The 25,991-nt window shown below is 39.2% G+C and overlaps 2 protein-coding genes across 3 annotated transcripts; one reads left to right on the top strand and one right to left on the bottom strand.

Annotated features, from left to right (window-relative positions):
• Positions 1–14: 14 nt before the first annotated feature.
• Positions 15–8,445, bottom strand: spns3 (SPNS lysolipid transporter 3, sphingosine-1-phosphate (putative)). 2 transcript variants are annotated; one of them, XM_030069759.1, is made up of 13 exons: positions 8,313–8,445; positions 7,009–7,255; positions 6,835–6,900; positions 6,548–6,684; positions 5,297–5,448; positions 5,050–5,116; positions 4,772–4,914; positions 4,524–4,676; positions 4,224–4,413; positions 4,053–4,118; positions 3,260–3,358; positions 2,932–3,103; positions 15–1,547 (listed from the first exon to the last, which is right to left on the bottom strand). In XM_030069759.1, the coding sequence occupies exons 2-13, from the start codon at positions 7,232–7,234 to the stop codon at positions 1,468–1,470; spliced, it is 1,551 nt and encodes a 516-aa protein (XP_029925619.1). In that variant the 5' UTR covers positions 7,235–7,255; positions 8,313–8,445; the 3' UTR covers positions 15–1,467. The 2 variants fall into 2 exon arrangements, with proteins under 2 accessions (XP_029925619.1, XP_029925620.1); XM_030069760.1 differs by lacking the exons at positions 6,548–6,684; positions 8,313–8,445 and having other exon boundaries at positions 7,009–7,096.
• Positions 8,446–14,088: 5,643 nt separating this feature from the next.
• On the top strand, positions 14,089–24,488 carry ube2g1a (ubiquitin-conjugating enzyme E2G 1a (UBC7 homolog, yeast)). The gene is made up of 6 exons (XM_030068992.1): positions 14,089–14,292; positions 19,860–19,962; positions 20,100–20,197; positions 20,871–21,049; positions 21,402–21,521; positions 23,057–24,488. Exons 1-5 carry the CDS (start codon positions 14,247–14,249, stop codon positions 21,486–21,488), a joined length of 513 nt encoding a protein of 170 aa, XP_029924852.1. The 5' UTR covers positions 14,089–14,246; the 3' UTR covers positions 21,489–21,521; positions 23,057–24,488.
• The last annotated feature ends 1,503 nt before the right edge of the window (positions 24,489–25,991 follow it).

Genomic DNA, 25,991 nt, shown 5'->3' with positions numbered 1-25,991 from the left:
TACATTAGGTGCATATGTTGTGGTCCAGCCTCAGGCCTCTTGCAGTGCTCATTAGCAGGCAGCAGCTGCATGCAGACTGGGACAGTCATAAACAGAGAGGTCAGTCTGATGCTCCTTAGTATGGATGCTTGGACAAATTCACCGTATTCTGCCTGGGGTTTGTGTAGACTGATTTGGAGTCAGGGGAAGCTGCAGCTCAAAACGGCTGCTTGTGCATGGGCTGGTGTCAGCATGTACAGGAGAATCATGAAGGCCAGGCCTTGGCTGACCGTTTTGAAATTCTGGTAAATGTCAGCAATTGTATACTCTTGTGGGCTGAGCTGTCACTTGCAGAAAAAGTCTTTTAAAGTTTTTTTTTTTTTTTTTCTTTTTTGAATGAATGCAATTGGGGAACATCCTGTCCACAACAATTTCTTGTTGTTTGCAGCAATGAAGAGTCAGCTTTTTCACTTCTACCTTTTTAAGGGTCAGTATTGATTCCTTCTTAATAATACAACCACTATTGTGGTAGAAACAGAACAAATTTTGTAAGACAAAATCATGTTGCATTTTGCATAAACAATGGCTGAATAGGGTTGTGGGCCACTCAAGACTTCTCTTCACAAATCAGCCACCAAAGCAATACAGCATGTCTTGGTTGCTTTTGCTTGCAGCATCAAAGCTTTACACAATAATACCTAAAACTACAACTGTTTTCTTTTGCAAGTTTGTGTTTCTGGATGGAAATAAAGATTCCAGAGAGAAAAGTAATTCAGTGAAACAGCTTTTTTTTCTTAGAAAATATAAGCTTTTACTTTTCAAGTACAACAGTGCCACCAAAAGGGAGGTAATATGATAACAGCAATAGGGTTACGGGGAGGATGGGGCTTGTCTTTCTTGGTGCTGCCTACACTGAGGCACTGCTATAAGAGGACAGGGCAAAAATGTGGAATGTCACACAAAGCAAACGTGGATGACTGTTTTCTCAGTCTGTTCCTATATCCTCTTCACCATTTGCAAAGTGGTAAAAAGTGGCAGCAGTGGCGTTGAGTTAGCATTGACTAATCTTTCTGAACAAGCAAGAGGAATGAAAAATGAACTAACTTGTGCAGGACAAGAAAAGAAATTATGGTCAAAATTAGCATTAGTTACAATGCCAAAGTCTGAGACAAATTAATTGGCAACCCTGTTCACAGTTTCACATTAACCAAAATTAACAAAGGGAAAAAGCAGTCTGAAATGAACAAACAGTGGTCAGGCAAAACCTTCTGATCACTCAAAAAGTGCCAGTGGCTTGAATAAATTCTACACACATGTACAATGAAGTCATTTTTTTCTAAATTGGTCATCAGGATGTTGTTGTAAAATTTAAAATTAATTATTATTTTTAAAAAATATATTTTAAGACAGTTCCAACATCCAACACCACATTTATTTTCCTGAGTATTTGTAGCCTAAATATACTGTAACATCCAGTACTGAAGGCTGTTACTGAGTTTCCAGCTTTGCCTCTGTGCTTGGCTCCATGGTAGGCTCAGATGTAGAGGCCTGCAGTGGTGGAGGATTTCCTGGAAAACAAGAAGACATGTGCACACACGTGCGCACACACACACACACACACACACACACACACACACACACACACACACACACACACACACACACACACACACACACTCATGTTTTAGACATTTGGCAGCACAGTAGGAGCTCTCAAGAGACTGACTTGGAAACAAAGTTGTTAGGTATGCACAGAAGAGTTGGTGCAGGATCAGAGACTGGAACTGACCGCCTGTCAGGGCTAGCTAGGAAGGAACCAGCTGTTATCGTCTAAGGTGATGCCAGCTCAGCAGCCATACTAGTGTAGCTGCCTGGCAAACTGATAAACAATCAGACAGAATGGAGAGAATGCGGTGAACTCAGATACAAACCAGAGAAAGACAATGTTGTCTTTATCTGGTCTGGCTCCTCTCTGCTTCTGGGTCCCTGAGAACTAGACTGGCAGTGTGTTATTTGGCCCCTGTGCTGATAAGTGGAATTTGATGCAAGCTGTGTGAGGAGGAGAGCTATCTGATAGGAAGTGAAATTGTATAGACTACTATTGTTCAAGAGTGGCCTGACAATCCAGCATGACTGTGTGTGGCACTGGTACAAGTACACAAACACACTGAAGACTCTGCCTCATGGCAGTGATTCATACTCTTCAACATTATTTTACTGACTAACTGTGATTTAGAATTATATTGTAATGCAGATATTATCATGTTAATATTACACAAACCTTGATGTTTTTGATATTAGACGAATGCAATTTTGAATTATACTACCATTTAAAGCTTTATATTGCATTTATTTCCTAGGATAAATGTGTCAGGTGTGCACTGTATAACACATAGCATGTTGGCTAATGGGACAGTAGTAGTAATGTATATACAGGCATCAGGCATTGATCTTCATCAACGCCTAATGAAGGTCTATGACTGAAATGTTATGTGAATAAATTACTGGGAGCTTAAAGGTGCACTATGCAATGGGTCAACTGAAGTGAGGACCCTGTACACTCAACTGCCCAAATCCATAGAACAAGCACATAATCGATTAGTAAGAACCAAGTAGAATCAACCATCAAATTGTGTCCTTGTTCTGTGTTTTTTCTGGGATTTTGCATAATGCACCTTTATTTTTCAGTGTGCAGATATCCTTTCTTTTTGTAGTCCTACTCTTGAGCACGGACAAGCAAACAGCCACTCAATAAACACACACTGACAAAATTAATTATTCTCCAACGTTTTTGAGTTGAACATGAAACCAGGGGTGTAATGCTCAAAAGAGGGAAATAAAGAGGTTTGGGAGATCATTTTCAAGTTTTAGGTGTGGCGTTAATTCACAAGTTTCTTTTGGTGTTTTGAAAGGACAAGATGTAGCAAGACTGGAAAAAAATTGCCCATTTACCTTCAACCAACAGCTCAACTGCCCTCCTGTCTTTGGCAATATAGAGGGCGGTCATGAGGAAAAACAGTCCACCCAGCACACCAATAAAAGGACAGAGCAGGAAGCTGTACTTCAGACTGAGGAACCTCCACTCGTAGGAGTCAGGCTTGTACACGCTTATAGCATCTGAGATCTAGTAGTACAGTGTGAAGAAAGAGCTGGGGGTAAGTGACATGCAGTACATGTGGTTTACTGAAGTTGGCAGTGGTAATACTGGCGAAATAGTGCTGTTCCATGCAAGTCCATGGAAGTGGGCCAATGAATGAAGAAAGGCAAAAATATTTCTTACCGCTCCTATTAGATAAGGACTCCCAGCATCACCCAGGAGATGACAGACTGTAATCTGCAGAGCCTCAGCTGATGCCCTTTTGGTCGGTATGACAACATACTAAAGAGACAAGTATCACAGAATAATCTAACGACTACAAGTTTTAGTCCATTGTGATATTTCGGTAATGTAACTGTCAAGAAACAGTTCACCCAAAGTATGAAAAAAAAACATTTTTTCCGACTTACCCTTGTCCATCCAGATAGTTTCCATGTGATTTGGTGATGTTTCCAGTCTGCTGTAATCTCTTCTGTCTCCAAGCAGTCCAGTACAATGGGACTGGATAGGTACTTGTTTATGGAGGCAAAAATTTACACCCGAAACACTCAACAGCAGCAGCTCTCTCCAAAAAGAATTGGCAACTATTTCCTGCCGAAGAACACCGACTACCTGTATCTATTCGCCTCAAATTCATTCTTGCTAGGCAGCTTTCCATTGCTCTTTGGCAGGAAGAAGATCCCAACAAAACTCTTTGCCCCCGAGGGCTGTGGAATATGCAAGGTGGCTGTTTTTGGAAACTGTTGAGTTTTTCACTTGTAAAATTTTGTCAGTTATTGACAGTTCCCATCTGTGAGGTGCTGGGAGACAGTGATCACAGCAAGCTGGAAACCTCACCAAATAACACAGAGACTACCTGGGTGGATAGGTTGCGTGTGGGGTAAACAGAGGATTTTTTTCTTTCTTTCTTTCTTTCTTTTTCTTTCTTTCTTTCTTTGTATTTTGCATGAACTGTTTCTTTTACAGTCAAACTCACCAGGAGTATATCAGCCAGGATAGGCCAGTTCAGTGACAACAAAGTCTCTCCAATGGCAATAATCACCTGAAATAAGACATGAATATCACATGGAGGTTATGATTTAGACAATAAATATTGAGAAAACAATATATGGTCTAGTGTAAACAAGGATAAGCTTTTATCTCTTACATAAGTGGCTGGGATGCTTGTGGATGCAAGGAAGATGAGCATGAAGAGGCAGGGGGCAGATCCCAGCATGCCCACAGCGCAGATGAGCGGGTCAGCATTGGGCACCTTGTCCCTCAAACACCTGGACAAAGCACTGCCGAGACACACTCCAATAATGCCTGTCACCACCGTCACAGCACCGAAGATATAGCTGTGTGGGAGGTTGACAAGTACAGTATTGTTCAGATTCCACAGTGAAGTTGAAGGGAAATAAGAGACACTTATGGGACCTTTGACACTGGGTCAAAGGTCCCACCATACCTGTCTGAGGTGTCGCAGGGCTCTTTGGTGCACGGCGGTCGGATTCCCTGAGTGACCTGCGCTCTCGACAGAAAAGTAGGCGTCCAAAAAGCCAAGGCGCCAGTTAGGAAGGCCATTGCTGTCACTCCCATCGATGACCACACAAAACTTTTACTGCAGGGACAGAGGAAGAAGAAGACTCACCAATGATTGGATGTCATTTCCATGTATGTAAATGATACAGTATTAGATTTCATGTCTTTGCCCACTTTTTCACAAGGTACTTGACATCCTCAAGGTATGTGCTCTGCCCTACAATTCCCTCTCCCTGGGTCTCTGCAGCCCCTCTTGGGGGATTCGGACACAAGAAGATCAGCAGTATAAGTCCCACTGTGCCCAAGATGGGAGTGAGCTGACAACACAGAAAAATGTGAAGACATTTATCATTGTCATGGCTCAGCTAACATTTATACGGGCAGGCTTATTTTTAGTTCAGAAACCAGTTCATTATTATTGGACACTTACAGTAAAGTATAAATGTTCTCACCCTAAGCGCCCAGCGCCAGTCCCCTGTAAGAGTGGCTATGGATGACCCTGCTATATATCCAAGACCACTAAAAACACACAGAAATGGTAAAACCAAATTAATCAGGCCATGATAACATGGATCTGTTTATTAGCATAATAAAGTACTGTTTTATAATGAAAAATAAACCTCTACACCTATGGAGAGAGTCGTAAAAACTCAAGACAGCTAATATTTACTTCAGAGAATATTGAGATTTAGCTCTAACCTTCCGACTGGGATGAAGATGTAGAAGGCAGAGATCATGACAGTCCGCTGAGCTCCGCTGTAGAGGTCTCCTATGATGGTGGGAGCAATGGTGGAGTAACTGGCCTCTCCTGTCCCCACCAGGGCTCGCATCAGCACCAGAAACCAGAAGTACTGAGGACAGTGGAAGATAAGACAGTGACAGTCAGATCAATGTGATCTGTATTAATTTGTATTATTTGCAATCACAACTAGGATCCTGTCTTATTTTAACAGATAGATTTCTTGTAGCCTGGGGTACCCTTTAAAGGCCCCATGAAAAGGACTCTTACTTCCTTGATTTGATGTAATTCCTGTTAAAACAGAATGTTTCAGTGGGACATAGAGCAGGGAGGGATCACTCACAAGTGTAAACCAATAGGACAGACCAAACCCTAACCCTAACCCAACAGGATTTTCAATTTGGGAGAGAGACACAGTTTTATTTAATAGGTGGATGATAGAGGACATTTAAAGGTTTCTGAAGATTTTGTTGGTTGAAATTTTAATGTATACCTAGTAGTGCAGGATGATGTCAGTATTTAAGATGTGCTTTTTTACAGCAAGTCATGTGAGGTCATTTCATGGGAACTTTTAACACTTTCCAGAGGGGAGTTTTTCCAAATTTAACTTATAGGGGATGTGGAGGATCCCTCATGGTTTGCTGGGCTGTCTGCCTGCTGAACAGCTCATATATCTCAGATATAGTCTTTATGGCTTAAATATGATTTCCCAGTCATATTTACAACCCTAGACAGCTTAGTCTTATCCTTAGCAACAAAAGTACCATTCAAGTTGATTATGCTGCATGTCACACTCTCAACCTGACTTCTGTAGAACAGCTGTAGGGCATCTCTACTCAGAGGGAACCTAAGATTAAAATTTCCTAGCAAATTGCATTGCATTGCATAGCCTTTTTGTGGATGTGATCAGAGTTTGCTATAATTCGCAACTATTTTTTGGATGGGTACATAAACATTTTCCATTCCTATTGTCAATAATAGTGCAAATAGCATACAGCAACAGATTAAGTACAAGACAAATTCTCTCATTCATCTATCTCCATAGCAGCATAAATTGATGTAGCATAAACTGAGCTGTTCTCAGACAATATTTATCTCAAAGCTGCAATCCTCTTTGAGGAGTTGAGCAAATAAAGTAAGTGAACAACAGGGGAAAAACAGGAACTGCAGGCACATACATGCACACGTGTATTTTTTGAAGTGTCTCTTACCGTCTTGGTGACAAAAGAACTGCTGGTTGCAGTCACAAGCCACACACTTAAACCACCAATCATGATGAACTTCCGGTTGTACCGGTCACCAAGGTAACCAAAGATAGGTGCCAAAAGTATGAAACTGCAGATGAAAACTGTAAGTGCATTAATTTTATTGTCCTTTCTCCACTATTATGTAAAAAGTTGACTCATTTAGTTCAAATTAGTGGGCCACAGAGGATTAAATAATCCCATAAAACCATTCAAAACAAAGAGAGGTTTTGGGACTGAATGCATCACAATACCTGTCTGCAGAAGTCCAGCTGTGCTGTCATTTATATCGAAGAAATTCTGGATGTTGAGAAGGACACCTTTATGACAGTAAAGAAAAACATGTGTAAGAAATCTCTTGAATAACAAAAGGAGAAAATTAAATTGTTGTTGATAAATGGCAAAGTGTTGTCATGTGTGTGCCTAACCTGCTATTGTATACCGCTCCATGTAGTTGAGCAAGTTGATGTAGCAGAGCACAGCCACAGCTATTTTAGAGCGTGTAGCTGATATGGCTGGTCTCTGCACTTGTGCTGGTGCAAGTGATGAAAGGCTGTTAGTAATGGAGCCATAGCGTGAGGCAGACTTCGAGCTGAAACTCAGATGGTTTTTCTCTCCATCCTGATGGGACATCACTGATCTGTTTGACTCCATAGTGAGAATCTCTTTCTTCACCTGGGAACAGAGTACGTTAGTAATATGTTACTTCCTTTTGGAGAAATTTTTCAGCCTTCTATTACACATACAATGAAGCTGTAATGCATGTATAGTGAATTGGGGACAGGTCTTATAGACACGGAACACAATAATGACATTTTGATGCCATAATTGAGTTGTTTAGGACTATATAGACTGCAGGACAGTACACACATTCTTTGGAGTGGATAAAATGGCAGCTTCATCTTTCGAATTAAGTATAATTGCTTTACAGAACAATAAGTCACTGTCTATTCACTACAGAACATTATCAACCCAATGGAACACAGTGACAGATATGCTCACATTATATCTTTAGTATTGTTTTAGTGGTCCTGTAACAGTCCAGGTAATCCACTTGTAGGGAAATCAGTTAACCTAGTTTGTGGAAACTTTTTAAAAATAATCTTTATGGCACAAGAGCTAGCTTGTGTCATAAGGATATCTTTAAGAATAGCTCTTTGTAGTTGCCTTAACATGAAAGTGGAAGGAGAGGGAAGGGTTCTGCAGCCATGAAGCTTTTACAGTTGCAGTTTTTTGCAGTTGTTAAGCAACATCACAGGCTTAACCCCAATCAGGCCCGGAAACAATGTTGCAACACTGACACAGGTTTGCATTCAAACTGGAGGCTTATTTTCTGGTGGTTGTGGTAAGATCTCAGAGCAGAAAAAGAGGGGGCTGAACTGTAGCTGTGCTCTGTGCTATCCTAACGGCTCTAGGCAAGAATAAATAAAAACATGACCCTGGTGAGGAGACAAAGCAATATGATAAACATGCAATGGAGTAAATTAAAAATATAACCTTGTTCTCACTTCAGACAAGAAGATTATTTCAAATTTAGCTGTTGGTTTGTACATTTTAAATGGCTGCTACACTTCATGCTTATAATATAAAGTAAATGCTTTCATCCCACTTTGGAAAATCACTGTAGTGGCCACAAAAGCAGCTATTAGAGCAACATAATTCAATATAATGCCATTATTAAAACAAATGTTTGCTGCTGAAACCAAATGAAAACTTCCAAATGAAAACTTACATGAAACAGCCTTGAAGACTAGTAAATGAAGACTTGTTACTGTTGTCTTGCTCTGCTTACTCCATATTTGCAGTTTTCAGTGGATGAGGTGGCTCCCAGTCTATCTCTCAGGCTTAAGGGACCATAACAGAGACCATCCCTGAGCTCTAATATGACCTGAGATATTAAGTTAGCAAAGGGAACAGCCCACTCTGGGTTGGTCATATGCTTTCACACAGATCCTCACTGTGATGCAATACTGTAAACAAGCCAGATCCCATTTTTGAAACTCCCCTCTCTATTTCCCTCCCTGTCATGCAGAGTGAATCATTGCACCTAGCTGTGAATAAATACTCTATTGCAGCATTTATTTTTCCACTAGGCCATTACCAAAATTGGGTTGTGCCTCAGTTTCTACTTTCTTTAGGTTTTGTCTTAAAAATTTTGCCAAATTGTATGTGACAGGGGTTTGAATGAACATGCAAAGTGTTCATTTAATTGATTCATCTGTTGTTGTTGTCATCGTTCATGCAATGGTTAGTAGCATGATTCCTCTGTTTCATTCTAATTACCTTCTTCAGCAATGTTACCAGTGGACCTTGGCACCTTTTCCCCCATCCATGGTGATCACTTCTCCCTGTTTATAGTTTAATGTGTCAGTTTATAGTTAACATTCAACTGCAGATATACAGGATAGCCATCTGCTAACGCTACATAGAAGATTTGCACACAAATACATACATAAAGCTGCATAAATATGGAAATATGGAAAGAAAGAGATCTCTCTGACTCCCTCTATACTAAAATCTCTTCACTGCCAAAGTTTTCCTGCAATATTTTCCTGCACCTTTTAGATTCAGTTCAAATTCACTCATGTTTATTGTTTATTTGAACACTCAGTAACTGTTACTAGGGCAACAACCATTCCTCCTGGAGCCCACAATCTATATGACAGGATTATAGTAATATAATTTAAAAAGTGGCATGCCAGACCTTTATTTTGAAGAGAGAACAGGGCTTTTTTTTTTTTTTTTTTTTTAAATTTAGCAGGACACTTGTCAGCGTGTTTTCCATGTCCTGCAGTGATGTTGCTTACTGGGTATTTTCAAATCACACAGAGTTCGGAATGTCAAACGTATGAGTGTTAGAATGAAAGAGCTTCTGCCTGTAGTCACTTTTTCTCTTCTGGAAATAAGATCAATACTAAAGCAGGACATAGTTGACCTTTACACTTTACAATTCACAATGTGGTAGAGGTGCCACTACTTGTTACTGGTGAGCGTGACAAACATGAGGCATATGATAGATAGATAGATAGATAGATAGATAGATAGATAGATAGATAGATAGATAGATAGATAGATAGATACTTTATTCATCCTGAAGGAAATTCACAGTGAGCTGCTGAAAAGGCTGCCACTCGCGTCGGTGCCGGAACCAACGCGACACTACATGTATTGCATATGTATTACAATATAAGCAAATAGGTACAACCATTACTAAAACCATTACTAAAAAAAAAAAAAAATGTACCAGGTCTCCAATTTGTTCTTTAAAATTGTAGCTGCCAGTGAGATGGCATGGCTTCAAATCTTAGTATGTTGCAAAAGAATCAATTCAAAGGCTGAGCTCTCAAGAATTGATTTTTTAAGCACGTTCAATAACTATCCTGCCCCCAAACATCGTAGACTTCAGCCTAACAAATTCAGTGGAGGCTTGTGTGCCTTCAAGACTTTTATTTAACCCATGTAGTCACACTAAGATTGACATTTCTTTTTCAAGAAACAAGATCAGCAGATGCAAAAACCAGCTCAGGCAATAATCAAAACCTGCACCTCATGGCTACTATCTCTTCATTTTTTTTCTCTAAGTAGTCAGTCTAATGATACACGGCTGTCTCAAAGATTTGAAAGTGCATTCCCATAAAAGAGCTTCTGAACAAACAAAAGTAATTATTCAATGGAGTCAATTACAGTATGTCTGCTTTTTCAGAAACTCTCCAGCCTTATATCATAAATTCCAAACTTTAAAACCAGCACTGCTTTATTAGACAGGAATTTGGAACAAACCAAATCAGTGAATAAATTAAATACTTGTGTTTGGAGTGCTGAAATAACCAAACCTTGATGTGGCTTAGGATACAAAACGAAGGATTATGTCTTTGCCATCAGTGCTGAGAAGCAGATAGATAGCCAGTATAATGACTAGATACAGGTTCATTATCTACCACATGGCACAACACGTCTAAAACAACTCTCCTAAACAAAGAGCATTGGAAATGTCATCAGTGCATGATAGGAGAGGTTGAGACAGAAATTTACTTCCTCTTTCACTATGAGAAGTTTTCACAGGTTTTCACGGGAGTAAACAGGAAGGAAACAAATTATTAATACTGAAGGGTGGGGGAAACCGTACTGCTGCCTAACATGTATGAATATGCCATGGCTTGGTAGATGTGTAGAAAAAAGTGAAGTACCATGAAACAAAATTGTCACTATGTCACTTGTGTGTCACTATGTGTCTACATTTTTTTATATATTGGTGCATTTGTTATGTTCTAATTCTTCCTCTTCATTCATTCATTCATTCATTCATTCATTCATTCATGTATTAATTAATTTATTTATTTAGTAGTAGTATCGGTAGCATTATATTTCTGTTCTGCTATTACTCATCTGCTTCTGTTACTCAGCACTGTTCTAATCCAGTTGTGCTCAGGGCCATTGTGGATGGCTGTTGAGTTTACTACATGGAGTCTGTTGCTGCCATGTAGTGTTAGCTGGGAGAGTTGCAGGCAGCCACACACAGGTCAAATATAAATGAGGCTATTTGAGCTGGAGGCTTGCTGTCCTCTGCGGCTGTGGCACAGGGAAATTGTGATGGATATTAGAGCTACTGGCTCTCACAGTCCAACTGTTCCTGAATGTGAGCTTGTTAGTTTGATTGGCAAGCCAGACAGCGGCCCGGCTGTGACATCCACCAAACGGCTGGATTTACATTTTAGGTCCAGAATGAATACATCAGCAGAGCAACAGTGAATACAACTGTAGAACAACAATGAATTTGGCGAGGGTTACAGCTGTTGCATCTGGATAATAAGAGGGGCAAACTTGTAAGGAGTGTTGAGCAAATGGCTGACATCTGTGACCTTGTAATCATCGTGATGAGTCTGAGCACAGCGTTAAGATCCCCATTCAGAAATATAGAATAAAGGAGTTAAAGGTCTTTCCCACTCTTTCAATTGTCAAGCTGAGGTATTTTAATCACTTCATACAGACATGGTTTTATGCAATGATTATTTCTATTTTATTCATTGTTCCACTGTATTGGCTTGTTTGTATAACCCTACAACCCATACATCAACCACCTTTTACACTAAGTCACCATGTGCATCCCACACCAACTCCAGTAGCTGTCTTTGTTACTGTCCTCTTCTTTTCTCATAAATGCTAAATTCTTTTGATGAGAAACATTTCCTGATTTGCCCTGATGACCACTCTACAGGCCTATTCCCATTTTCTTCTTTCTTGTCCCTTGGCTTCCTTTACTCTCTACCCCAAATTCCCCACAACTGCTTCATGTGTTTGTGAGTGTATGTGTATGTCTGTGTCTGTGTTGCCCTCCATCCTTAATTCCAGCTATATGTCACATGTACAACATGTGCTCTGTGACCTTTAAACCTCTACATCCTCCACATCCAAGATACAGTTGATGAAAACAACTTACCAAACAAACCCCTGGTGGCTGGGTGAAAACAGAAACTATTGTTATCACTGGGAAGTCTCAGGTTTGATCCCTGCAGAAGCTGCAACATTCATCCTGTTCAAAATATCACTGAGCAAAACACTGAACTCCTAAAACGTCTGTACAATAGAGCACTCACTGCCCCCGGGCTCTGATCTGTGATCAACAAGTTTCTGATAACGCTGTACTTGAGACGATGAGTGGATTTTCTCTTGTGGTACTTTTTTGCCCCAAAGTTTTCCATAAGGCAGCGCTTCCTTATAAGCAACATTTGGGGCAAAAGCAAACAAACAAACAAACAAACAAACAAGCAGAGAGTGTATGCCCTACAAACAGAAATGTGGCTGGTCAATAAATTGAGTTTCAGAGTGGTAGGTATATCCTTTTGAGAAGAGAATGCAATTTCTGATGTACAATTTTCTTTTACTGAAGTGGATTATCTGAATTATGCATTCTTAACCCACCTACTAATCTGCTGCTATGGTAAAATGATAGTAACTTTGACAAGATATGCCCTGGGAACTAGTGAAAATGTCTTGAAATTCAGTAGATACACCCAGTTGTTTTTGGATAGCATACCTTGAAATTATCCCAATATGATAAAAGTATAAGAAATAATTTTAGATTCATAGATTTCACTCTGTTACCTGCCATGTAGAGTGATCACAATACACATTTCTTAATATGCACTGTTCCTGTCAAGTAAACAAATAAACTATACCAAACTGAGCTAAACCGGGTAAAACTCACTTTGACACTTGAAGATATTAATTGTATTAGGATGAAGGTGAAAGTCATGGTGATAAACCAGAAAGCAGAAGAAGTTTATAATATAATGTTAGTAAATAAATAAATAAATTTGACACAGGTAAGAATAAAAATTGTCAAGAAAAAAACATGACACAGGTTTTATGAGGTTGATGAGTTTAACTGAGAGACATTACAGTAAGGCTTGCATACTGGAACAGGATCACTTTACAAATGTCAGTCTCTCTGACTGGTGAGTCTCTGTCCCAAAATGGTTATTAGAAACCCCTGATGTGGATTTAAACTTATATCAAGTTAGGATATGGAATAAAAACCCAGATCTAGTATATGAACAATGTTGCCATGTTGAACAACCCCCCCAAAATAGAATATATACTAATAAAAGACCTTCTAACAGATGCAACCAGAGCAACTATGATAGTCCAGACTTTCAATTAGATAAGACAAACAAACTTCAAATTATCTGAATGTGTATACAGTTGAATTGTATGGTATTTTAATGGCTTTACAGTGGATGGAACAGTTACATACAAGCAAAAGTCCTAGAATGCAGTGACTCTCTGTCTGCACTGCACAGTATTAAATCAGGTGTGTCCCAGAATCGGATGAATTTAATGTATGAAATCTTATTAGCACTTTAGTGTATGAAATCTTATTAGAGCAAAGAGGAGAGGCATTACAGTCATGTGGGCTCATGGTCACACTGGCATCCCAAATAATGAGTGAGTGGATAAACTGGCAAAACAAGCTGTTAAAAAAGTATCTATAAAAAAATCAATATAAAGCTGGTAAAATTAGAGGGAAAGGGCATTCTTCAGAGGAGAGTAAATGAGGAATGCAACATCATTCACAATGAGAAACAGGAAAAAACAGGTAATGATAATGACCAGATTAAGAAGAGGAGACATCAATTTAAACCACAAACTGAAAATTATTAAGTAAACATCCAAATGATTTAGGTGAGCAACCCCAACGACATGAGACAGGACAACATGCAGGCTAACTTTAGAAATGCAGGGAATTTGTGGCAGAGAGACAGGAGATGATAACAGAGCTAGAAAATGAAGAATATGCCAGATTATGGAGGAATATCCCGGATTATGGATTAATATCCCAGATTATGGCAAAACATGGACGGTTGAGTTTCTGAGGAAAACGGGATTGACGAGGGGACCGCTGTGAAGAGAATGTAAAACAAATGTAACGCCGGAAGATGGCAGCAAAGCCACATTAAGGATACGAGCTGTCGGCAAATTCCAAAGAAGAAGAACAACAAGAAAACGGAGGAGACGAAGAAGAAAAAGAAGAAGAAGGGGGAGAAGAAGAAGGATGACGAGAATGCTAAACAGAAAACAGAAAGGACGGAGCACTGTTTATTGAACATTAACATAGCACTGTCGCCTCTAAATACTGAAATTGAACATAGCTGTAAAACGTTAAACCATGACGGAGCTTCAGTCAGCGCTGTTACTCAGGAAACAGCTCGCAGGTAATAAAAAAAAGCCTCAACGGCAGTTGGATGTGGTGGGCTGCCCAGCTAACGTTGACTCACAGTTAGCCGACGAGCTAATGCTAACGTTAGCTTTGATTCAAGTGATGGTGCTGGCGCAAACTGTTTTCTTGAACCTTCCACATTAACCTCCCTTGACATACAAATTGCATGACAGTGGCTGTCGACAAACTTCTTATTTAGCTAGTATAAATTCTAACCATGAACGTTTTGGTGCGAGACAGTCGTGTTTTATTGTTTGTTTTGACGTTGCATAAGGATTGGAGCTGAAAGCCGCTGTCACAAGTCTACCACCGACTAGCACATCCCATATCGCTCTGACTGCTAACGTAGCTAGCTGGCCGGTAGTTTATGTTTACAAATATGATAGCTGACATAATCCTCGTGTTTTTTAGATCTCATGTCTGCTAGTTAGTTAACCAACGCGGCCGTAGTTGTTGTTTAATGACGAAAGCACCTGTGTAGAAAAGCTGACCCATTTTCCTTACAAACCAGATTGAATTGCTAACGTTTTTACTAGCTACATGTAAACTCAACGCTAGCTGCTGTCACTCTTGTTGGCTGTGTAATGGCAAGCCCATCTTAGCATCTAGTGTTATTTATTTTCCCCAGCTAATTAAACACAGCCGGTTTAACATCAAAACAGACACAGCGATACTTAAATGAGCTTCTCTCCCCAGAGCAGGTATAGGTTTGACCTCATATTTAGCGACACATTTTGACCAGAAAACATTACACACAGCTGTACCTATACTAGACCTCTTACGTAAATGTGTGTTATTGGCATGGTAAAGCATGTAATCCCCCCTTTTTTAAAATCTTAATAGCTGTTTTGAAAAAGTGGAGAATGGAAGGGTGACTCTTGACTCCCACATTGTTTGAAGTGGGTGGGTGATTTTGGGTAGTGACGTGGATATTGTATAATATGGTGGATTTTATTTCTTACCAACTTAGTTTTCAAATTTCATTACACACTTAACACATGTTTGACATCAATATGCGCAAAGGTTAGGTTGGTTATGCTTCCGAGAAGGGGAAACCCTTATCTGTTTATTTATTAGGACAGCTTACTTGGAAATTACCTGGAAATTAATTCACATCAGTTATGGAAATACTGATGTGAATTTATATAGATTATATTACATAAAACTACTATATTGTATTTGGCAATAACATGTACTTTGGGTTAGAAACATATTTATTAACCTTTTAACAGATAAACTCAAAGGAGAAAATAAAAGATTAAGTAAGCCAGTGTTCTGCAAAATAATTCAGGTTGTTTTACAAACTAATTTGAATAACCATGCTGTTTGTCAGCTGTCAAGCCTCTGATGTGGCTTCCACATTTTACCCTCAGTCTCACACTGTATAACAAACACCATGAACAAGTCCAAGTCCTAAGGAAAATAACAATTTCAGCAGCATCTGTATAAGGATCCAGACAGTTTAGTGCCAAAGAGCTTCGTGCTCATTTCTTACAAGACTGTGTTATTCCATTCATGGGCCTCTTGGACAGAAATTGTGATTTGGATTACAAAATCATAGAGCAGTCTACAGTAATTTCTTTGTGACATAGCTTGAAGCACAGATTCAGTGGTGTACTTTGATCCTAAGAATAGCCTAAATATATCAGAGCTGGGATAAATGAAACCTTTTTCACAAGTGTTGGCATTTTATTTTCTAACTGGCTGAAGAACTTAAGTAGTGAATATGATCACTGAAAAATGTGAAATAACTAACAGAAAGAAACTTAAATATGCTATAGTATAAGGCTCACTTTTAACCTTTTATACCTGCACTAGGCAACTTTGCATGCGTTGAGAGGCGGATGTTTGAACTTCTATACACAGAAATAATGTAATATGACATCAACACACTATACACAGTTTAATCATGATTACCAGCCTGGCCAAATTCAGTTGTTTTGTTTTTCACTCACAAGCTGAGATTCTTCACTTTATGTGGGTGCTGAAGACATCAGAATTTCATTTGTTGTTTGAAACATGCTGTATAAAAATAACAATGAAAATATCAAAGCCCACCTTTGTGATGTAGGTTTTACAGTTTCATGTTGTATTAAAAAAAATGCAGTGTTAAATTTAATAGCATCATTTATCCAATCACACTACACCACATTCACCTTCACTGCCTCCAGTCATTTCAAAGGTCATCCCGTCCTCAGTGTTCTGGATCTTTTGCTCATTTTTTTTATCCTCCCTTAAGGCCCAGGAATAAAAACAAGTCCAGCATGTATTGACTGGATCTTGATTTTGATATTTGTCAGCCAGTTTAGTTAAGCATCTTGCAATTAAACCTCTTGGAGAGTCACAGGACAGTGTCGCCTTCATCCACAAATAGCATCACAGTATTACAAAGACAAAGGGCTGGCTTCAGTTACAGTATAAAACACTTAATTCTTACTGGAAAGGGCATCTGTGAACTCTTGGGAGGAACCCTATTATTCATTCATAGATACAAGGACATCTGTTTGGCACCATGTTTGCACCAGGTGCTTTCCTTTCTGCTCTTCAGAGAGATCCTAGCAGTAAAGTCTCTGTGGCTGCATTAAGCCCCCATGATCTTTTGTATTGAAATTTGTTGGGCAGTCTGTAGCCTAGATGCTTTAATTCCATGGGATGTTCAAGTCTTTTTTTCTGATCATCACGTCTATTTACACTGGGTGATTTCAGAACCTTTTAGCAGTCCTGAAACTGTTTGTTGACTTTTTAAGACGTATTGACAACAACAACAAAATAGATTAAATTCAGCATCACTCTTCGAAATTGTATGTCAGGTTTATCAGTATATTGTGATACGAGATACTGTATGTAATCGTTTACTCGCTCAAATATGCAAATTACCATAACATAGCAGCCGGGGTTCACAAGTGTTGTTGATCAGTACCAGTCTGTCTAGTGATACTCTGATGACTACCAAGATTATGAGCTGTCAGAATAAGCCACCTGAGGCCTGTACCATAAAGCTGGATTTCGGCTTAGCGAGCTAACTTCAGGCTTAACCCAGGGTTTTCTGTACCATAAAGATGGCTTACTTTTTATCGGGTTATGTTGCCATGGTAACATACGCTGAACACCTAACCTGCTCCGCAGCAGGTTAAGTTCAGGATAAAAGCTCAGCAGGTATAAAAGCCCCACGTACTGACCAATCAGTTCTCTTGGAAAATGGCCTGCCCACTTGATGATAACCCAGTTTATCTAGGTGCACAACTTGTGTACCTTTTTTTCCAAGTTAGGCTGAGTATTTTTTCCCCTTTCTTCTTCTTTTATAAAATTAATACATTTTACTTAGACTTGTTATTTTAATTCTGTTTGTTTTTCTCTCACATTTTTTTAAGTTTGAAGAGAAGAAGGAATTCTTGTTTTTTTTTTTTTTTACTCTTGACTCTACAATGTCCAACCAAAAAATGATCTTGTAGACTGATGTAAGGATTTTTAAAAATATTTTTGAAAATAGATGAGGGAATTAATTCAGAGGGTTAAATAAAAGTCTGATAAAATACACGCCAGCCTCTAGGCTCATTTAGGTTTCCATTAGTTTGCTCATATTTAGTATTTAGGGTGTCAACCCTGAAAAATCCACATGAGAGTTGATGCCAAATGTTTTATAGTCCTTAAGTCACAGTGAAATACTATTTTAACCAGCAGAATAAACACAAGGCGTCAGATGGTTTATAAAATGAAATATCAAAATCAGTTGAATCAAAGTGACGATTCTGACGAGACTCAAACTGAGGGCAGACCTCCAGCAAGGGTCTACCCTCACTGTTAGAGAGGGCCAGTTCCTCTGCAGGAGTGTTTGACTGAGTGGGAGACACATTCATTTATTGAACACACAAATGTTACTGTAGTCAGATCTACTTGTGCGTGGGGAAGTAATATTATAATCCCACTAATTTACACATTGACAAAGTCAGCGATTTTTTTTTTCCAGCATTCCTTGCAGCTCTTGGCAGCTGCACCTGTGTTGCTTTTTGCCTGGATGATGGATTTATATTCCTCGTATTTATTTCAGATTATTGTCTGCTCCTCCGTCGTAAAGTATGCGGCTCGGTTGGATTTTTCCTTTTCTGCGATTGGTGGTATGCAGCAAACACCGCCCTTTTTATGTGAGCGCGCACGGATCTAGATTGGAAAAGCCTGGGTTGAATTAGCGAGTTGATAGCCGGCTTTATGGTACCGAAAATCCGGAGTGCGGATGTCTGGTTAAGTGAAGCCAGATAACTAAGAGAAAGCCCGGGGATGTTAATCCAGCTTTATGGTACAGGCCTCTGAACCAGTCTCTTTGTTTTGTTTTGGGAAACAGCACCCCCTCCCATTTTCATGATGAAAGAAGTGACATTTGGGGTGCCTCGGTGGCTCACCTTGTGAAGCGCATACCACTTACTACTGAAGCTAATTTAGCCTCAGCAGCATGGGTGTGAATCTGGCCCATGCCCTTTGCTGCAGATCATCCCCCATCTCAACCCTGCCTTTCCTGTCTCTCGTCACTGTGCCTGTCTAATAAAGCAGAAAAGGACAATAATAGTCTTTAAAAGTAAAAAGAAGAAAAGAAAAAAGAAAGATAGAAATGTTATATATCATAACTCTCGTGTGTTGGAGTCTTGTTTCCAGACGTGGACTGGAATAACAACTAGATGGTGCTAAAGCTCCATAAAATTACATATTGTTCCTTTAAAGGCTGCAGTACAGTAAAGGGGTGCAATTTTCTGAGCTGACACGGTTCTAGTAGTTGTATTATTGTCTGTTAAGGCATTATATCCACATTACTGTTGTTTATCGAGAATTTTTGTGTGTATGGGGGTGCACCGGTGGCTCACCGGTAAAGAGCGCGTACCATGCACCAGGGCTCAGTCCCGATCACAGCAACCAGGGTTCGAATCCAACCTCAGGTCCTTTGCTGCATGTCATCCCCCCTCTCTCCCTCCTGTCTATCTCCACTGTGACTGTCAAATAAAGCAGAAAATGCCGAAAAAATAATCTTTAAAAGATCAAAGATATTTTTTCATTACAGTCATTACAGACTAAATTTGCCACAGTATTTCTTGTTTGTTTCCTCACTTATAGGACAGTTAGACAGAGCTTGAGACACCACATTTGTTTGTGTTAATGAATGAACACAGAACGGGAACAACATGCTGCGTGCAGACTCGACTTTTTTGTTCTATGATTTGCATTCTTTTAGGCACCAGGTTAAGATTTAGATGTACGTATTTTTACTCTACCCATAGTTACATTGTTGGCAACAGTATACTGAGCATAATAACAGATTAACAAAACAAAAGAAATTCTGTGTAAATTTAGCAGCTATGAGGTGTAGCATATATCTGGAGCACAGAGAACAATTCGGCCGTTTGGTAAGAGAGCAACATGCTGTTCCTTAATCCCTAACCAAGGCCCCTTTACACAAGGGTTGCGTTGTCTCCTCTGTGTTCATCAGAAGAGCACAGTTTCAGAGTGTAGATAAATGGACACTGATATGAGCTTTTGGTGAGTTGCCTTATTGTAGGTATTTGTTTTTATCTCCAGAGCTGAACAAGAACCCAGTGGAGGGCTTCTCGGCAGGCCTGATTGAGGATAATGACCTCTACAGATGGGAAGTTCTAATTATCGGCCCCTCGGACACACTGTAGTAAGTCTAGCACTTTTAGATGTAGTGGGCGCTAACATTGCTTCACTAAGTTATTTGTTTCAGTAGCACTTATCACTTCCATGTTTTGAACCCTGTAACTACTGATTTTTCCCTTTGCTGTTTTTTTTTCCCCACAGTGAAGGCGGTGTTTTTAAAGCTCATCTGACATTTCCCAAAGACTACCCTCTCAGGCCACCTAAAATGAAATTTATCACAGATATTTGGCACCCTAATGGTAGGTACAAGTACTGCACACGGAAGGAAATTTGCCTTTGCTCACTGAAGGTCCTGTTTAGAAAATTTAAGGTTAGGATGTGAGACACACACATGTAAGACACATTTCGTTTGGGAATAGTTTGGGTTGTGAATTCTGTGACGTCAGTGAATATCAGCAACATTTCCACATACAACTGTTTTGATAGCAAGTTCCCACACTTTTTTTTTTTTTTTTTTTTTTTTTGCCTATCTGGTCAGGCAGTTTATGAGTGGAATACTTTTCAAATAGGGATTACTGGGGTCGAGGTCAACTCAAAATGTTCATAGCCCAGTTGGCTAATTATGATGCTTTACATTTTTATTTTAAACTGTAACACTGCTGATAAAATGCCTTTAAGCAACAGAATTAAAAAGAAACAGTTCTTTCTCTTTAGAGAAAATTTAGTAGCTTGATGTCAGATGAAATGTAGTTGTAATTATTATTGGTCTTAGAACAATTAAGACAAATGTGTGTGTGTGTGTGTGTGTGTGTGTGTGTGTGTGAGCGAGAGAGAGAGAGAGAGAGAGAGAATGTGAATGATTGTTTGACAATCTTACATTGAGCACTTTTTATCAACATTCATTGTAACACAGGATTGCCACCTAAAACCGTTTCTGCCCCCCCACCCCCCTCCCTAATGTTTTATTTCCAGTTGACAAGAATGGAGATGTATGTATTTCTATTTTGCACGAGCCTGGGGAAGATAAGTACGGCTATGAAAAACCAGAAGAGCGCTGGCTGCCCATTCATACAGTGGAAACCATCATGATTAGTGTTATCTCTATGCTGGCAGACCCAAATGGTGACTCACCAGCCAATGTGGATGCTGCAGTAAGTTCACTTGTTAGAGGCACATGAATGTCTTGTCTGCTGTGCTTATTAGGGAAACTGAATCTTCCTTTTTAAACAGTAAGCTATAGTGGGATCCTTAGATACTGTTTCAGATGATATTATTGTAAGTACATGACAAAAACCTTGAAATTAAGCCAGAAATGAATGTCATTGAACACAGCAAATGTTACAAGAGGGGCAAACATAATTATGATTAAAGGAGAAAACAGAATAACCAGCAGTAGGACCCATGTGGCACAGTCGAAACATAAAAACTATAAAGTCTGCTCAAATGGGTTTTATGTCATATTAATCAGCTGCTATTTCTGATTTACTTCTTTTCCATTTACAGAAAGAGTGGAGGGAGGACAGACATGGAGTATTCAAGAAGAAAGTCACCCGTTGTGTACGAAAGAGCCAAGAGACTGCTTTTGAGTGATGTTTAGCTGGGCTCTAACTTCATTTTTTCAGGGTATGTATATCCTTGGCCTTTTTATAAGCCTTGTGTAACTTGAAATACTAATGAACGGGAGCAGAGGTGGACCCAAGTCATTGTTTTGTAAGTCTCAAGTCCTGTCATTCAAGTCTAAGTCAAGACAGGCAAGTCCCAGGTCCTAAATTTTTAGGTCTGAGTCCTTAATAGGTTATAGTGTGCTCTTTACCAATCTTAATTTAATAATTTATTTCAATGCTGCCTGCCCTGCATATGCAAATTATTATGCATGGTCCACTGGCACACCCCATTTCCACTTACTAGTTAATCTTAACTGTTAATTTTGGGTATTATGGAAATGTCAAGGCACTTGTGCATTTAGGTTATTCCAAAGAATGCCAGGGCTTACTTCTTCTTCTAATACTTTTTTCCCACTTGCTCCGCTTCACTTGTCACAACTAACTTTCTGCTTCTCTCTCTTCACCATATAAACACACACACACACTCCTGCCCTGTTCTCCTCAACACACACTTGCACACGAGTGCCTCAGTCCCTCCTGCCTTCATTCCCTGTAGTTAATGTAAATTTTGTCTATGATAACATTGTTAGGCTACTTGAGGCCATTCATCAATAACAGTTACTTAACCTAACATTAGACATAGCTGAGTTGATCAGATTTCAGCTACCAGCTGACTAGAAGTGGGTCAGTGTGGACCTGCGATATGAAAAGCTGACTTGCCAGTGAGAATTAAAGTCATGTTTTTTTTCACGAAAGGTAAAGCATGGCTTCCTTAGCTTTCCTTATACCAGTAGGGAGCCTGCAAGCAGGTTTTTTTTTTCTTTTCCTATAGGGAAGGTATCAAGTCTTTCTGAGTCAAAGGCTCAACTCCAAGTGAAGTCACAAGTCATTGATGTTAAGTCCTTCTTAATTTTGTCAAGTCAAGGTAAAGTTATCAAATTTGTGACTTAAGTCCAAGTCATGTGACTTGAGTCCACACCTATAATGGGGAGAATTGCATTAGGCCTATCTGCATAGCTTTGACCCTGTTGAGATGAACATTTACACCACTTGAGGTCACTGTTTTGTCTGTTGTTTATATAAATATTTCTGTTGTCACAGTGGGTATGGGTGATCAATGATTTTTCTATTTAACAACACTAAAACAAAAGCTATGAAATTGTTTCTCTACTGTGGGACAGTAACATCCAAAAGTAGATTCACTCAATTCTTTATTTTCCTTTTTCCTTTTCAATATTGCAGCACGGTATACACAGCAAAGATGCAACTGCATGATTTGCATTTCTGTTGTTGTGAGCCAGTAAAACAGAAAAGCACCACTGCTGCCTTGTTGCTTTCAACAGGAGCAGATGAAAGTTGCATCAGTTACTACACAGGGACGCATTTGGTCACTGTTTCTAAATACAAAAAGAAGTTTTGAAAGATCAGCCGAACTCTTTCCAGCACATGAATCACATTCACGTGTTGAACCATTACATATCTAGTGATTGGCATTTCGATAACTGCTTTATTGCTTATTTTCTTGTTTGTTCTTGTTTTTGTTTGTTTCCACAGGTCTCCAATTGAAAATCTACATGGCACTGTCTCCTGCACTCTTCCACCCTGTTGCCAGGCTTGTCCTCCTTGACTTTGGCAGGAACAGGCTGGCTACAGTAGGCTGCAATAGAACATAACAGTGACTACAAAGGCTGACAGAAAACCGCCAAGCAAGTGCCAACTCAAAATAAAACAACAGAAGATGATAAAACATTTTTCAAGTCTATGAACTGCTTCAACATTCAGGAAAATATTGTAAAGACATGTATATAGCACAGACTAAACCGGATAATATATAAACTCCCTTTCCATCCATCAAGACATTTAGACCAAATGAATAGTGCTGGTTTAAGTAGAGTTTTGAGGTTTCTTTCTTTCTTTTTTTTTAAAAGTCCATTTTCCCTTTATCAACTTGAGTGTGCATTAGTTCCACTTAGATTGTTTTAAAAGGAGGTCTTATCGACTAAGAGAAAATGTGATGCCATCGGAAGAACCTCACCTCTGAAGAGCTCAAGGAAGACAAGGATGATGTGACTGGTGAAACATCTTTGGAGCACTGGTGTATTGGAATACACACAGCATGTCTTACTGGTTCTGTCACACACTCAGAGCCCAACATTACATGTGGCTATGTAGAAGTCCTTCCCCCTCCTTTCCTAGTTCTGGGTCTTACCGTCGCACTCAGTTGCCTTTTTAGAAAGGGAACGTCCCCATTTTTGTTCATGCATGCTCAATAATTTGTGTCTTTTTTCAAAAGTGCCTCCTCATAAAAATGTTTGGCCACTTCACCCTGCATTGAGCAAGTGTTAAAAATATCAGAAAAGATGGAGAAATTGTGCACCACCTCGAAAACTGTTTGTATGAATTGATTTACCAGTCAAGTTCACAAGAATGCTGTATAATTAGAATATTGGTAACAATTTGGTGTAGCAATAAGTCCTCTAGCGTGAAGTGTACACATCTTAATTTTTGATAGCCTGATAAAAGTTGGGTTGATTTGGAGTCACTTCTCCAGTATTGTTATTTTAGCAGCCAATGTTTTCCTTTTCTGTGTTGTCCTAGGTAGGAATTGTTATGCATGCTTCATCTTTAGTTTACTTTTTGTTCCCCTGCTGAATGTTTCTGAGATTTGGTTTGCGAATGTTTGCGTGTTTGTGTATACAGTATGTGTGCCCATTTTGTTTTCTCCCTCTCTCCCTTGATCTTTAATCTCTTGTTTATTCTGTTCTCTCTGAACTGTTGCAGTTTTTGCCTAATGTACAAAGACAAAATACTGATGTATATTTTTCATGTTATGGAAATTGTCACCTGTAGTGAGCTCTTCTAAAATATGACTTGGTTTTTTTTTTCAATAGTTACTGTTGTATTTCTTTCAGTTGTATTTTGGGCAAGACATGACTTGAATATTGCTTATGAAAAACAGCAAGCAGGAAGAATTCCAGCAAATGACCCACTGATGTTACCTTTGTGTTTTGTTTGGCTGACCAGGTATGTGGTGGGGTCTTCACCCGATTATTCCTTATGACTAAGACAACAGCAACCGTTAGAGTAAATGAAGTGTTTCACTGCAAAACAGTGTATTCATTTTAGAGTGAATTTATTGCCTGATATTTATTGCTCAATAGTTCAAAAAATCCCAAAGATTGCATCCTGCACAGTGTTACTGTGTCATTAGCACAGACAGTAAGCTAAATAATATTCTATATTGAGTTTTAACTTTCAACAGCAAGGGGAGATCACCATCTCCAAATGGTAAGTATTTTGTTTTTAAATAATACTTCTCACACAGATATTTGCCATGGATAGGATTAAGGAGATAAATACACAAAGCAGTCCAGACTCTACTTCCTAATTCCACTCCTTGTCAATTATGGAGTCTAACTGCCCCTGACAAATAGTAATTATCTTTCAAGGATGTTTCCAGCCCTCTTGGTACCAGCAGGGTACATCTTACTTGAAGAGTAATTCAGCCAGCCTCTTTATACTCAATAACCATTACTGATAACGTAATGCACACATTTTCAGAATCTGAAAAGGGAGGCAGTCAAATACTGAAGCTGGCACAGCTAACATTTGTAAATTTGCAAAACAGATACACTTCCCTCTTAAACTCTGTTCTGACAGGGTACAGAGCTTGTTATTTCCTGTATTCAGAAGAAAACGTGAAGGGACCAACTCTCTTTAAGATTCTTGCTGATGTCAGGGAATTGGACAAGTCTTAGTGCTTCGTTGTACACATGACTCACTCAAGGGTAACCTCCAGTCTACCATTGTTCTCTCCTTGCCTGCTATTCTCTTTCCACACTTTCCACTTTCTCTTTCCACACTTAAGGCCCCTGTTTTGGGGGTCCCTGACTTGGTATTGTCTGATACTGTGACACTTGGGTTTTACTGAGCTGTTTTTGCTCAGTAGTGTTTTATTTGTTGTGGGAATGAAATTGATAGATCTGAATATAACACCAAAAAAAGGTCACACGCCCTCAAAATTGTACCCTTGATGCGATCCCCTTCCTCACTACCCCACCCCCCTTACCAAATTGATATTAGCTACTAGATTTTCTACAATAGCTTTTTAATCAATTTTCTGTATCACCAATATTAAATATCAATAGCATCTCAGAAATGTGGAAAATAATTTTCTTAGTATTTATTTTTGCCTTTGTATTATTTTGGGATGGTCTCTTGTTATAACCTGTTTGTTACTGCACATGTTTAAAGAGCTGACTGGTAATCCTCCCAAAAAGTGATGTGTTCCACAGGTGTTTGATTTAGACATCCTAAACCCTTGCTTAAGCAATCCAGTTGGGTCTGACCAGTCCTTGTGCAGCTCCTGTTCAAACTGTAGTCAAAATGTCCAAGCAGTATGTACAATTGTTCATGTTTTGTTGTTTCAGTTCCCAGCTTTTTTGAGGTCTTTGCATTGAGTGCTGCTTACATTTTTTATGATCCTCCC

The sequence above is a fragment of the Myripristis murdjan genome, chromosome 14 (genome assembly GCF_902150065.1).
Source record: "Myripristis murdjan chromosome 14, fMyrMur1.1, whole genome shotgun sequence".
Taxonomy (NCBI): domain Eukaryota; kingdom Metazoa; phylum Chordata; class Actinopteri; order Holocentriformes; family Holocentridae; genus Myripristis; species Myripristis murdjan.
Note: the sequence above shows the minus strand (reverse complement) of the source record. Positions and strands in the feature narration are given on the sequence as shown.